The 12,318-nt window shown below is 39.8% G+C and overlaps 1 protein-coding gene across 1 annotated transcript in view; it reads right to left on the reverse strand.

Moving 5' to 3' along the window:
• LOC140935522 (DENN domain-containing protein 5B-like) overlaps window positions 1-12,318 on the reverse strand; it is a 46,756-nt gene that overhangs the window by 14,718 nt on the left and 19,720 nt on the right. The window contains exons 17-20 of the mRNA XM_073385078.1: window positions 10,192-10,337; window positions 9,730-9,781; window positions 8,919-8,985; window positions 7,648-7,745 (exon numbers count right to left, since the gene is read on the reverse strand). Of these exons, the coding sequence (XP_073241179.1) occupies window positions 7,648-7,745; window positions 8,919-8,985; window positions 9,730-9,781; window positions 10,192-10,337 (363 nt within the window). The remainder of the gene's footprint in view (window positions 1-7,647; window positions 7,746-8,918; window positions 8,986-9,729; window positions 9,782-10,191; window positions 10,338-12,318) is intronic.

Consider the following 12,318-nt stretch of genomic DNA (forward strand, 5'->3'; position numbering starts at 1 on the left):
AGATAGTTCATTTAATGAGAGACAGATCTGTGCAAAGAATTAAAGGATTGTGAAAAATGCAACGAAAATAAACGCTTTTGCTGGTAAGTAAAGGTCGACAACTCCCAAAATCTCCTAAACTTCCTCATGTTTTCCGCATAAAGTAACGTATACAAAAATGTTTTCTACCATTGATAACCAAGGGTCACACGAATCTACCATGAGTTATTTCCCACTGGAATAACACGAAGTCCTTCTCCATGCACCTATTTGTACTGAAAAACAGAGGACATCTTTAACTATTTAGTGACTATTTAAGGGAAGTGTTGCAAATTCCACATATCAAGCAATCCGGCACGCGCAGGCTATTATCTCAAGTCATTAACGTTTGCAGTGTTGATGATGTTGTTGTTTTTTAATGGTACAACACAATGGAAACATAAACATTAAAATATATATGTTTCTTGTTAGTTAAGAGGTCACAGGAACACATGGACCAAGGTGGCCCAGAACGAGAGGGAAAAACCAAATGCCGTTGAACGCAATTAAGTCAACCGTTGTTGTCATTTTTGCTAGGCTTTTGCCTTATGACCTTTCTTGTCATGTTAAACTAAAAACCGGTTGTACTATAAAAGATTTCTAAAAATAAACATTTTGTGGAAGCGTCTTGAAGCACTTGTTGTAATTTGCAATGTTACAAAGAATGAATAAATCTCCTTGTAAAAGCATCTGGGATGCCTTAGATAATGATACTGTATCTACAATTCTATCGCAATTATATCTCCATTTGTTATTATAGAGGAGAGCAATTACCAAATATGTAACAAACATTTCCGTACCTACTTGTTCCGCCAAAATTGATAAAAAAATACGTAAAAAATTTATAATTATATGGAAAACGAAATCCGTTGTCTCTAAATCATACATGATGCCAACGACATGACATGAGTAGAAAGGGTACCGTCAAGTCTCGTTTTTTTTGTAACCCTACAATAATTTTATTTATCTCGATAGTTGCAAGTTGTAAGGGAAGTGCAGAAATGATTACAATTCGAGGAGGTTTAAAGATATGATCTTTAACGTGATAAAACTCTTCAAGAGACCTCATGTGATCGTAAAAACACTCCCAAGCATGCCCGATTTTTCAAAAGGACTGACAACGTAAAGTTCGTTAAAATTCGTCCACGTCCTTGAATAAGCCCTTTGAGTTTTCAGAATAGCTAAAAGGGCTATTAAAGTAAAAGGGGATGGTTATTAAATCATTTTATGCCATTTATACGGTATTTATACCGCTAAAAGCTTACGAAATTACAAACGGAAATGAAGTTGAAGGGAATAAACCCTTCAGGTTTTCAGGAAAGCTAAAAGAGCTAATAAGACACAGGGGATGACCACTAAAAAATTTTATGTTATTTACACGAATTAAACTATACTACTAAAGGCCTTAGCGGAAACGGAAATGTAGTTCAAAGGTATTAAACTTAAAATAAATCAGTAATAAACAAGGCTACAGCGAATCCACCCTAGGCAAAATGAGGTAAGTTTTAGAAGCTTTTAGAGGTCTGAACGAAATAGAAACTTCCGCTTTCTCTTTCCAATATGCCTTCACTGACTCCGTGATGAGAAAACGAAGAAACTGAATGCTTGTTCCCTCACTTTAGAAAATAAGAGGACACCTAATACATAGGTTAAGGGGGCTACTAATAATCTGAGCCCCACGTCTCGGAATGTAAGTCAAATTCTTGAGAGGACGCCACAATACTGACCACGCGAGAAGGTCAAAAAAGATAGACTTCAAAAACAAAAAAAAAATTCAGTTAGGTTAAGAAAATGGAAAAAAATTGAAGGTACTACAATTGTCATAGTTTTGCAACATCGTGGCATGACAGAGACGATGGTCGCGTGAAATCAATTGACAGCTGTTTAGAATACCTGCCATAATTGGTTTTTGTTCCAGTCAAACTGACGACTGTTTCATAAAGTAGGACTAGCTAGAGTATTCTATGATAAGGAATGGATAGTTTTTGGTCGCGTAGAGCGGGGTTGCGGCTGGTTCTTAGTTTTGAAAACGTGTATAAATTAAGGAGTCTATTAAGAGGAATGCTTTTTCGTAGCTACTAAAACAAAAGGTAAAGGACAAAAAATCAGAAATCTACATGAATAAGGAAATTATTTTTTTCTCTTCCGTCGACTGTTGCACTGGTTTTACTGCGGTAGACTACTTGCATTCTGCTTTTTTTCTCTTATAATCCGTCCGGTTCTTATCCCGGCCAGTGCGATTGCAAACACCGACGTTACAATAAGGGAATTTTCTTCTCGGGCTTACGCCCACCTTTATCGCAGCTCTCGGGCTTCGCGGTTCGGGTGAATGGGTTATGTGGGAGTAACTTTGCCAAGAAAAATAAGAGACTGCTCGTTGTCTGCACTGCGGGCACGCACAGAGTACAACATATAACAACACAAATTCAGCTTCCTTGGCCTACACGTTTCTTTTAGAACGGGGAAAAGAAAGATACAGGATAAGTTTAAGAGTGATCCGGTTGACGGTGATGCCCATAATCAGCTGGATGATCCCAAAACATCAAACATCACGCACAGGGGAGGCGCCAGCCATGCATTTGCAAACTGTAATTGCAGCAAGATTTTTGCAAACTTTAACGGAAGACTAAAAAAGGAATTCGTATGTCATGTTTTAAATTAAAGCAGCCATGTTTATTCTTTGCCTACCCATTTCACTCCTGCAACAATATGTTTGTCATTTCTTTCAAAATATACTAAAATTACCAAGTGCTTGTAAGACCTGAACCGCTAAAGAACTAACCACGCCCAGCCAATCTTGGAGACTTCTGTGAACCCAACCGTAAACAAATTACCCAGTTTCCTGCAAGTAAGTCCAAATAACGTCTGACAACGACTCCTAGAAAGACCTCTTAAAAAAGGGAGTTTTTTTTGCGTTTCGTCGTTATTCTGCAGCTGTTTGCAGGCGGAAGCAACCGCAAATTTAATCACATGGTGACGAATTAAGGACACGCTGGGGGAAGGCGGAGGGTGCTGGGAACCACAACTTCGCAAAACATCTTATCATCGAACAAGGATACTCTTAGTTTGGTTACTTAGAGGATTTCAAAATATAGTTCAGGCGTCATGAAATTACTCGTCAAACAAAAAGCGCCGAATTATAAAACAATAATTGCATAACTCAACTGCATAACGCTCACTCACACATTTCTTATAAGGCTTATAATATAATTACATAACGCAACTGCACAACGTTCACTCACACACTTTGAATAATATAATTGCATAACGTTCACATGCGCATTTCATTTTACACCTTATGTTTAGTTTATATGTCTATATGTATAGACGGAATTCAGCCTCTTGCTGCGATGTCTATTAATAATATACGTAAAGCATCTGTTCTGTTCTATTTCTATTCTATACTTTGGCTTTAACTACAACTTTCTCTACAGAAATTGTTGCCAACAATCGTATCCAGGAAACCCCAACAAAGGATAAGCATATTCCACCTTCTTAGGATATACAGAGCTGTACATCAAAGGCATATGAAATATTTGAAAAAAAAAAACATAGAAACGCAAAGATTAACCTGGCTGACTTGCTTCAATTATAATCTATGACAGCTTTTCCTTGTTAACAACTGATATTTTCGGGATTACAAAATTAACAGTGGAATTTATGGACAAATATTTGTTGCAGATAAAAGAGCCGCTAATCATAGCTTAATCCATTGCTTGGGGGGAAAAAGGTCACTGAATAAACAAGACAGTCACCTCAAGTTTCCTTTACTTTTGGTGTTTATTCTGTAACTTACGCAACAGCGACGTATGTCAGCTGCAGTGTGTTTTTATCAGTTGTAGTTACAGTCATAACCCGTTGTCGCCCCGTGTAATGGAGGCCAAGACAGTCTTGGATTCTGCATCCCAGGCCGTGGATTCCAGATTCTAGGTACTGGATTCCAGTATTTGTCAATAGAACGTGGATTCTGGATTCCAATCGTTAGTGGGATTCTGGATTCCTTGAGCTGTATTCTGGATTCCAAAACCCAGAATTCCGGATTCCACAATCCAAAATTTCCCGAATTCCGGGACCCGGATTTCCTTATATGAGGTGACCGTTGATACGAACCCCTAAGGAGTCATAGAAAGTGTCCGTATTAAGCGGGTCGTTCTATTTTAGTCGAAAAGACACCTTCTGATTAGAGCAAAATACTACAGAAATAAAAGAGGATGTAAGGATCGTCAAATTAAACATCTCTAACTTTTACAAAGCCGTCCTCCCGCGGAATAAATCCACGCAAACACTCGAAAATCGCTCATCTATATATTATTTAATCAAGCCGCTCTCGATCAAAACTCGTTTGATGCCAAAATAGTCTGAATTCATTTTATCCGGTGCACTGTAGGTCCTGCCGTGTAGCGTTGGGAACATCGACAAACTGCCAACCGAGGGTTTTTTCCTCCTTTAAAAAGGAAAAGTCTATTACAAATGAAGTGTCCGCATTAGCGAGGTTGGCTTTCTGTGAGAATCTGCTGATTGGGCAAGAAACAATTGTCCGTTGTCCACATTAACAGGTGTCCGTATTAAGCGGGTTGAATTTAGAGAAAATGTAAGGCCTTACTCAGGGACATTGAAAGCAAACTGTCCGTAATAACGAGGTGTCCGTTTTAAGCGGGAGTCCGTAAAGGTGGTGTTATACGGGACGCCGTGATTCGCGATGACGATTTTTAGCGCAACACAGCATTGCAACATTGTTCCGACATTGCTTCGAATGGTCACAACATTGTTCCAGCATTGCAACGCTCTGTTGCCTTAAAAATCGTACGCGTCGTCCCTTGTAACATCACCTTAAGGCGGGGTTCGATTGTATTTCAGTTATATTTAAAGGCTAAAATGCCATCATGCGACCAAAACTTGCAAATGGCAACGATCAGTATCGATGAAAAACAAACTTAAGTTGTGGTCCATACTCAAAAAAAAAAAAAAAATTACTCCTTGTTTTCTCAGCGGCCATATGGATGAATTAATTTGACTATTTTTAGTCTACTGGTGAAAACTCCAGAAAGGAGTACGTTATCAACAAATGCACGCACAAGGCGAGAGTAGCTTTCTCTTCTTCCGTATATTTGTGACAAACGTGCAGAGTTTAGCTTCTAATATTATCACCGCTTTTAAGTGCCAATGTAAAATATCTGCACGTCCAAAATCTGTTTTGTTCGAGGGATAAAGTGTGAACTTGCACATCTTGTATTTACAGATTCATGGCCAAAAATGCTGTAACTCGATTCCACAGCACGACTTCCTCTGCAAAACACCTTTCTAATTTTCTTCATACTACATATTTTATATTCCTTTTTAATTCCACACCTTGTTATTATCTTCTCACTTATTTGAGACGACTGAAGAAACCGTAACTAATCGTGGAAACTTACACGAGCCAAGTTATTTTTGGCAAGAGAAGAGTACAATAGTTTACTCAACAGGTGTGAATTACAAGGTCAGCAAATTATCAGTTCTTGGATTCACATTGACGTCATACACGACAGGTTAACAGGATACTGCACGGTTATTAACAGAGAATTAGTTAAATAATGATAGCATCGAACAGGGAACTTCTACAACTTGTTCGAAGGTTGTTTACATTAAAAGGTACACATTTTTGCCCGTTTGCGACTCTTCAGTACAAACTGCAGTAGGTAAAAAACTTAGCACATCACATTTTGAATCTGCTGTAATTTGTCATAAAGGGAACTGACGGTCAGATATTTGGAGGGATGTACGGGGAACAAGGCACTTCTGAAGTTTCATTTAATGATTACGTTGCAAAATACTAAGAGCAGGCGGTCAAGACTTTTCAATCTCCCGCGATTCTCGACGCTAAACTATACCCTCACGGTTTCTGTACAGGAAATGAACGAACAGCCCCTCAAACCGAAGAGATATTTGTCTTCTTTTAGACGTCGTGTTTGTTTCTACCCTCTCTCTTTATTGGCAATGACCAAAAAAGTCAACAGTTTTGCCTAAATTCGGTATTTAGGACATAGTTGTCAACTTGATTTTTCGTTTAGAATTATCGTGTTTTTTCAGCAATAAAGAATTGTTGGTGGCGAATATTGTACGACGTTTCACCTGGATTTTAGAAGTTGCATCACTACATACAATATCCTAACAACTTTTGGAAATTTAGGTATTGTACTGCTAAGCTCTCAAGCCTCTTCAATACTTGATAAGTTGGCACGGTTTTTCAGATTATACTGGCATACTCTTTGAAGTAACAACTTTGCGGTTTCAGTCGTCGCTTCAACGACTGAAACATTAACCGCAGAACCAAACCTTAAGTTTTCAAGTAATCGGGGTTGGAAGCTGAATAATTGGATCACGATTATTCATTATTCTTGGCTTTTTTCAACAAATCTTCATTATTTATTTAAAAATTTTCCATGTTTTTCACGATTCATTTTTTAGCTTTTATATCGGTTTTCCTTTTCAAATTCCCTTTCTGAGAATTATATAACTACAGAAGTTAAAACTGTGATATTACGTAGAAATCTTGAGATTAAACAATATATGGAATTTATTTTAAGCGAAATTGTGTACAATTCTATACTATGGTTATCAAAAGTTTGCATTTCAGTGTACAATCAAACTTATCTTTAGCAAGTACCTTTCTATTTTTTCTAAACACCTGGTCAAAATAATGTTATCCTTTTCGATCAATGAATAGACCGTCTATGAAATTACTAGAACGTGAAGGACCAAACAACAGCAGCTTAATATCCAAAAACACTATAACTGAAACGAACACTAAATTCTGTACAATAAATCCGTACGTAATCTACATGGTTCACAAGTTGGGCAGGATAGGCTGCCTGTTTGCACGGGACCTGCTATACAGCACCACCTATACCAGGTTACTACTCGGTCGGGTTTTATGACCTGTCTATTGGCAGGTCCAGGTTTGATTGGAAACTTGACGCCGAGACACTGATTAATTTCCAGATTGTCCAATTGCCGAGATTACAAATCCTCTATCGAACATAACAATGGACGATTCTTAGAGAGCAACTTTTTAGACAATTGCATCAGTAACAGCATGAGAAAAAAACTATCAAGTTTTTCCATTTTTACCAGCAAGTCAATCGTAGTTTGACAGTAAACGTATTATAACTCACCATCACGAGTCTTCGGGGTGTTTAGGGTAGTAGCAGTTTTCATATTACAATGCAGCCTTATTTGTAAGCAATAACTGATGATAGCAATTAACACCTGCGTCGCTTACTGGAGGTGGGTGCCCGGGATGTCCAAGCGCTTCCACCTTTGGCACAGCCATCCCCTAGACAGAGTTACGCCCCTATGGCTGGCAAACCCGCGCCCTCCAGCCATGAGCCCACATGCCAGTGGAACCAGGCACCTGCCACACTGATTTATCAGTGGAAGAATAAAGAGGGGGGAGGGGTGGGGGTAAAAGAATGATCCAAAGGCTAAACGAAGAGAGTGGCCGCCAGGAAACGCTGTACAAAGTACATGGAGATGGTACAAGCAAGACTGACGGCGCTTAAGCCATAGCACTGACCGCTTACCACGCCCGCGCTCCTTGTTGTTAACTGTGTTAAAATTTTTTTTATTTAACTTCATTAAAAACGCTACCTTCAACGGTCCCCTTGGTCTTCATTAGCTCTGCTACAAGTAGCCTCTCAGTGCTCCCGTCGTCCATATTCTTCGCTAGCCAACGACCACACGAAAACCTTCCATGAAATACAATGCATACGGTCACCTCTTACAGAGATGCAGATAACAATCGGTTATCGGGAAATGTGCGACTACAATTTGCTCATGCCCGACCACGTATATCCTTTCTAAAAAGAAAAACTAATTGGTTGTCTGTCTTGTTAGTGTGAACACCCTCAGGACTGCGAGTTAAGCTACGTGCAAACGAACGCAACAACTCCCAACATTGTTGGCCCAGCAGTGTTGGGAGTTGATAAGTCCATTTGCACGGGGCTAAACGTTTGACCGATTTCAAACTTTGCGCAACAACTCCCAACAACACACAACAACATGCAACAGGGTGTGCAAACGGACGCAACATGTAACATCCAACAATGTTGAGAGTTGTTGGCTAACAAAGGGGCGTCCATTTACACGGGGATTTACTGTCTGTTCAGGGAGGCTCAACAATTGAAAAAAAAAACATTACAAAAAAAGAAGACATCTACGTGAGAGAAGCAACATGCTTTTTGCGTTAGATGTCCTTTTTGACGAGATTTAATACGCAGCACTTTCGATGTTCGGACCGAAAAATTGGTCTGTAAAGCCCCGTGCAAACGGACGCGATATTGTAGGCCAACAACTCCCAACATTGTCCCGTCCGTTTGAATACCATGTTGGATGTTGTTTCGTGTTGTTGCGCAAAGTTTGAAACCGGTCAAACTTTTGGGCCAACAACTCTCAACATTCTTTTGTTCCGTGAATCGCCGAAGCGTAGCGCAACAATGTTGGATCCGTTTGCACAGCTCTTTAACAGCTCTTCCAACATTGTTGGGGCCACGCATGCGCATTACAAATGGCCTCAAACGTCTTATGGGTTGTATCCTTCCCACTTTGCACTGTAGGTCCCAACATTGTTGGGAGTTATTGCATCCGTTTGCACACCACTGCTAACACGGGCGCAACAACTCTTATCATTGTTGACCCAACAATGTTGGCAGTTGTTGCGTCCATTTGCACTTAGGTTAAGACAATATTAGCGAGAGTCTGTAATGAACCCGGAGGAATTTTGTTTCAGTCAAATGTCTAACATTTGCAAGGGGATTCATCTGCTGTCCTCTGCGCAAGGCGATAGCTGACTGTACCCTCAATAACGAAAAAAATGGAACTATATAAAGGGGAAAGTCAGTAAATATGAACGTCCTTTCTACCTGTAAATATGTGATGTCACTTCATTCTTGACAATGATTTGCTCGATGAACAAACCAGCGCTATAACCTTTTAAAAAGAGAAGACAACAAAGATCACGAAAGATAATCAACCGAAGAACTTAATAATTTTTGTATGTTTGCTGCTCCAGTGACTCAAAAGGTATAAGTGTTAAAAGAACAAGTTGTGTTGTAAAGGAGATTAAATAAGGTATGAAGGGATTTTAGGCGACATTCGGAATTGTTCCTTTTTTATCATGATTAGCATCCCACGAGCCACGTTGCTGCTGAATACGACCGAAACCTAACTATTGTTAGCCTGTGAATAAATCCGCCTCTCACCGCTCCCCGCCGTTACGAACGTTTCTCTTGACAGCCAAAACATTGCTAGTGCGTGGCGGGGCTTGATAGGAGGAGGCGAATTCGCAGGCTTAACTAGTGGTAGCCCGCCCTCTCTCTCTCCAGCGCCCCCCCCACCCCCCTCGCGCGTTTTTCGTATCACTTTTTCACTGCACGACTGCACTAATATCTTGGAGCCTTGAACGGGCTAAACCAATGGCGTCCTTATATTTAAACAAATTAAGAACGGGTTTCTATTAACTTTATGCTCATTAACGTCTCCAGCGATGCTTCAATTTCTCGTTGATTTGTAAACTCCTAATACTTCATCTCCTATTTCCAAGCAGAACAGAGAACCACACCTCTTTGTTTGGGTACGAGAATACTGATGAATGGGGGAAGAACAAGAGAACGAAATACGCAGAAAACAAGGAAAAGAATACAAAAGTGTAGTCCCAACTTAGGCTTAGTTTACCTGTATTATCGTGTCCTATTCTAAGTGTCGTCAACACACCCAAGTTTGCATGCTGTCGAAGATAAAAAGGACAATAAATCACCAAAAAAAAGTCATTCTTACTAGGTCAAATCAAACCACCGGTAGTTTCTTCCACCTTCAACATAAGAAATCTCTTTCCAGTAAGGTCGTCACTATCTCAATCGACGAGTCCTGTTTACAATTTTCTCCGCGAACGCGTATGCGTGAACAGGTCGTAGTACATTTAGAAACACTTATTTCATTTTGCCAATATTTCTGTTCTCCTTATTGTCTGAAAATATAGCTTCTACCTCCACCACATTACAGCTCAGTTAAAATCGCGCGGCTCGAATGACCACGTAAAATGGCGGTCCCGTCTCCAGTAAGAGACTTAAAAATAGTATTCTAAATTAGTACTTTCGTGCTAAATGCATTAACACTTAAATAAAGTGCATTCCTTACCTGAAATCTAAACTCGTTCTCATTCTTAGGGATGTTCATAACACCAGTGTCAGTAATGCTTCCTGCCAATGTCATCCACACCTGCGCAGTAGTGGTACTTCCACCCAGCTGCTTTCCTGTCTTGATAACAACCTTATATGTGATGGCTGAAAACAAAAAGTGATGAATTGGCGATCATTGTCAGTCTGCGAGTATCAAGAAATAAGTTCACTATCCACAAGCGTTTAAATCATTATGTAATTTGTTTACCCACGAAACTTCTAAGAGCTCTTATCCACAAACAAATTGTCCGGACTGATCCAGATTGATCTCAAGTATAACTCCTTTAAAGGGACTGTGACACGCTTCTGCGCATGTACGGCGTTTTGATTTCTGGTCTGTCGAACCATTTTTCAAAGTTGGCTTTCGGTGAAGAAATTAGCCTGAGTATTAGGCGTTTCTGGTGGCTAAAGGGGAAGGAGGGAAGCGAAAAAGGGTGAGAAAAAATCTCCTCTCCCCTAGCCTCTTAGGAAGGCCTGATACTCAGGCTATGAAGAAATCCCTTCCATCGACCCCGAGAGGCCCGAGAAAGTCATAGTATCAGTATTGAAGAGCTACTTGGTCCATTTTGGAAGTTAATCGAGAAAATTGGATAAAAGATCAAAGCATTTTCCTTTTGCTGATCATTTTATTAATTCTCGTAACCTTTGAACTTGATGAGGTACAGACACTGTTAGTTAGAGAAAAAAAATGGAACTTTAAGGGTTAAACACTCGTTCGAAGGTGTTTATGCGTTCCTGAGTCCCAGATCAAATTGAAATTTGGAAGCGTTGGTTTTTTAGGAGAGAAAATAACTGGGGTACTAGGAGTAAAACCCTCTTGGAACAAAAGCAAGAACCAATAACAAACTAAGCCCACATAAGAATTCGCATCACGGCCAAACTTGAGGGAAGCAAGCGCTCGCACCAATGGACAAGTCTTGCCTTTACAATGTCTCCGCCTTCATAACTTGTAAGTGAATCTGGACTAGTAGCAGTCCTTAATTTGCTCAGGGAAAGTTAGGCGCACGAAGTACGCGAGCGTGCGAAAATGGCCGCGTCTCGCCTCTCCTCGCGTGCAACGATTTTCACGCACGCTCGCGTATTTTTCTCGCGCCCTACTTTCCCATGGAAAAACGCAGGAACAGAGAGGGAAACGCTCAGTTTGGCCCTTGGGATATATGAATTTCGCCAAAGTTATTTTCGGACCAATTAAACGCTTGAATTAATCGCAAGTTTTTTTCCGGAGAGATCTGCAAACCTTTATTCAGTTTTGTCTTGAGAGAATTCAAAAGTCGTCATTAAAATACCGGTATTCTGCATTTTTTTTGCTTTGAGGCAGTCGCGCCTGGACTTGATAACGTTTCAAACAATGGATTAAAATTTGCGAACGTCCAAGGAAGTAGACCTCCGTTTAATTACAACCTCTAAATATAACTTTAGTGAAATTCACATATCTCAGCCAACGCCTTAAGAATCCCTGTCTGTCCTATTTTTCTCTCTTGACTACATACTACAACAAGTAAAGCTTGCCTCAAATTCCAGCCTCTCGATACTGATCCCAGGGTTCGTACAGATTTTTGGTTCCAAAATTCAAGACTTTTTACAGACTTTTTTCCAAAACAACAATTTATTTTTCCAGATTGAAGGTTATCTAATAGGTGATCAATGGAGACCTTAAAATAGAGACCTTGAAAAACGCAGGAACGAAGCTTTTTTCATGATGCGCTACAAAAGTACGGGCGAGATTGAATAAGATTTGACCAAAATAAAACAAATTCACTTAGAAAGCACTTGTTGAAACATGGAAAAAAACACTCAAGGCTTTTCACCATTTTTCCAGACTTTTTCCAGGTCTGGAAAATTGCTGGGCAAATTTTAAGACTTTTTCAAGAATTCAAGACTCTGTACGAACCCTGTGATTCTGTGCAATTTCTTTAAGTACCAGGGGCGTTTCTCGAAAGGCCCGATAACTTTTCGGGCCCGAAGTCAGATTTCAAATAAAAATCTGTTGAATAGTAGCACAGTTCCTAACTCACAAACCAGTCAATTTTGCTTCGTTAATGGATAGTTTCATTTGATCATCTTTAAAATCATTGATACCTTGATC

This window comes from Porites lutea, chromosome 4 (genome assembly GCF_958299795.1).
Source record: "Porites lutea chromosome 4, jaPorLute2.1, whole genome shotgun sequence".
Lineage (NCBI taxonomy): Eukaryota > Metazoa > Cnidaria > Anthozoa > Scleractinia > Poritidae > Porites > Porites lutea.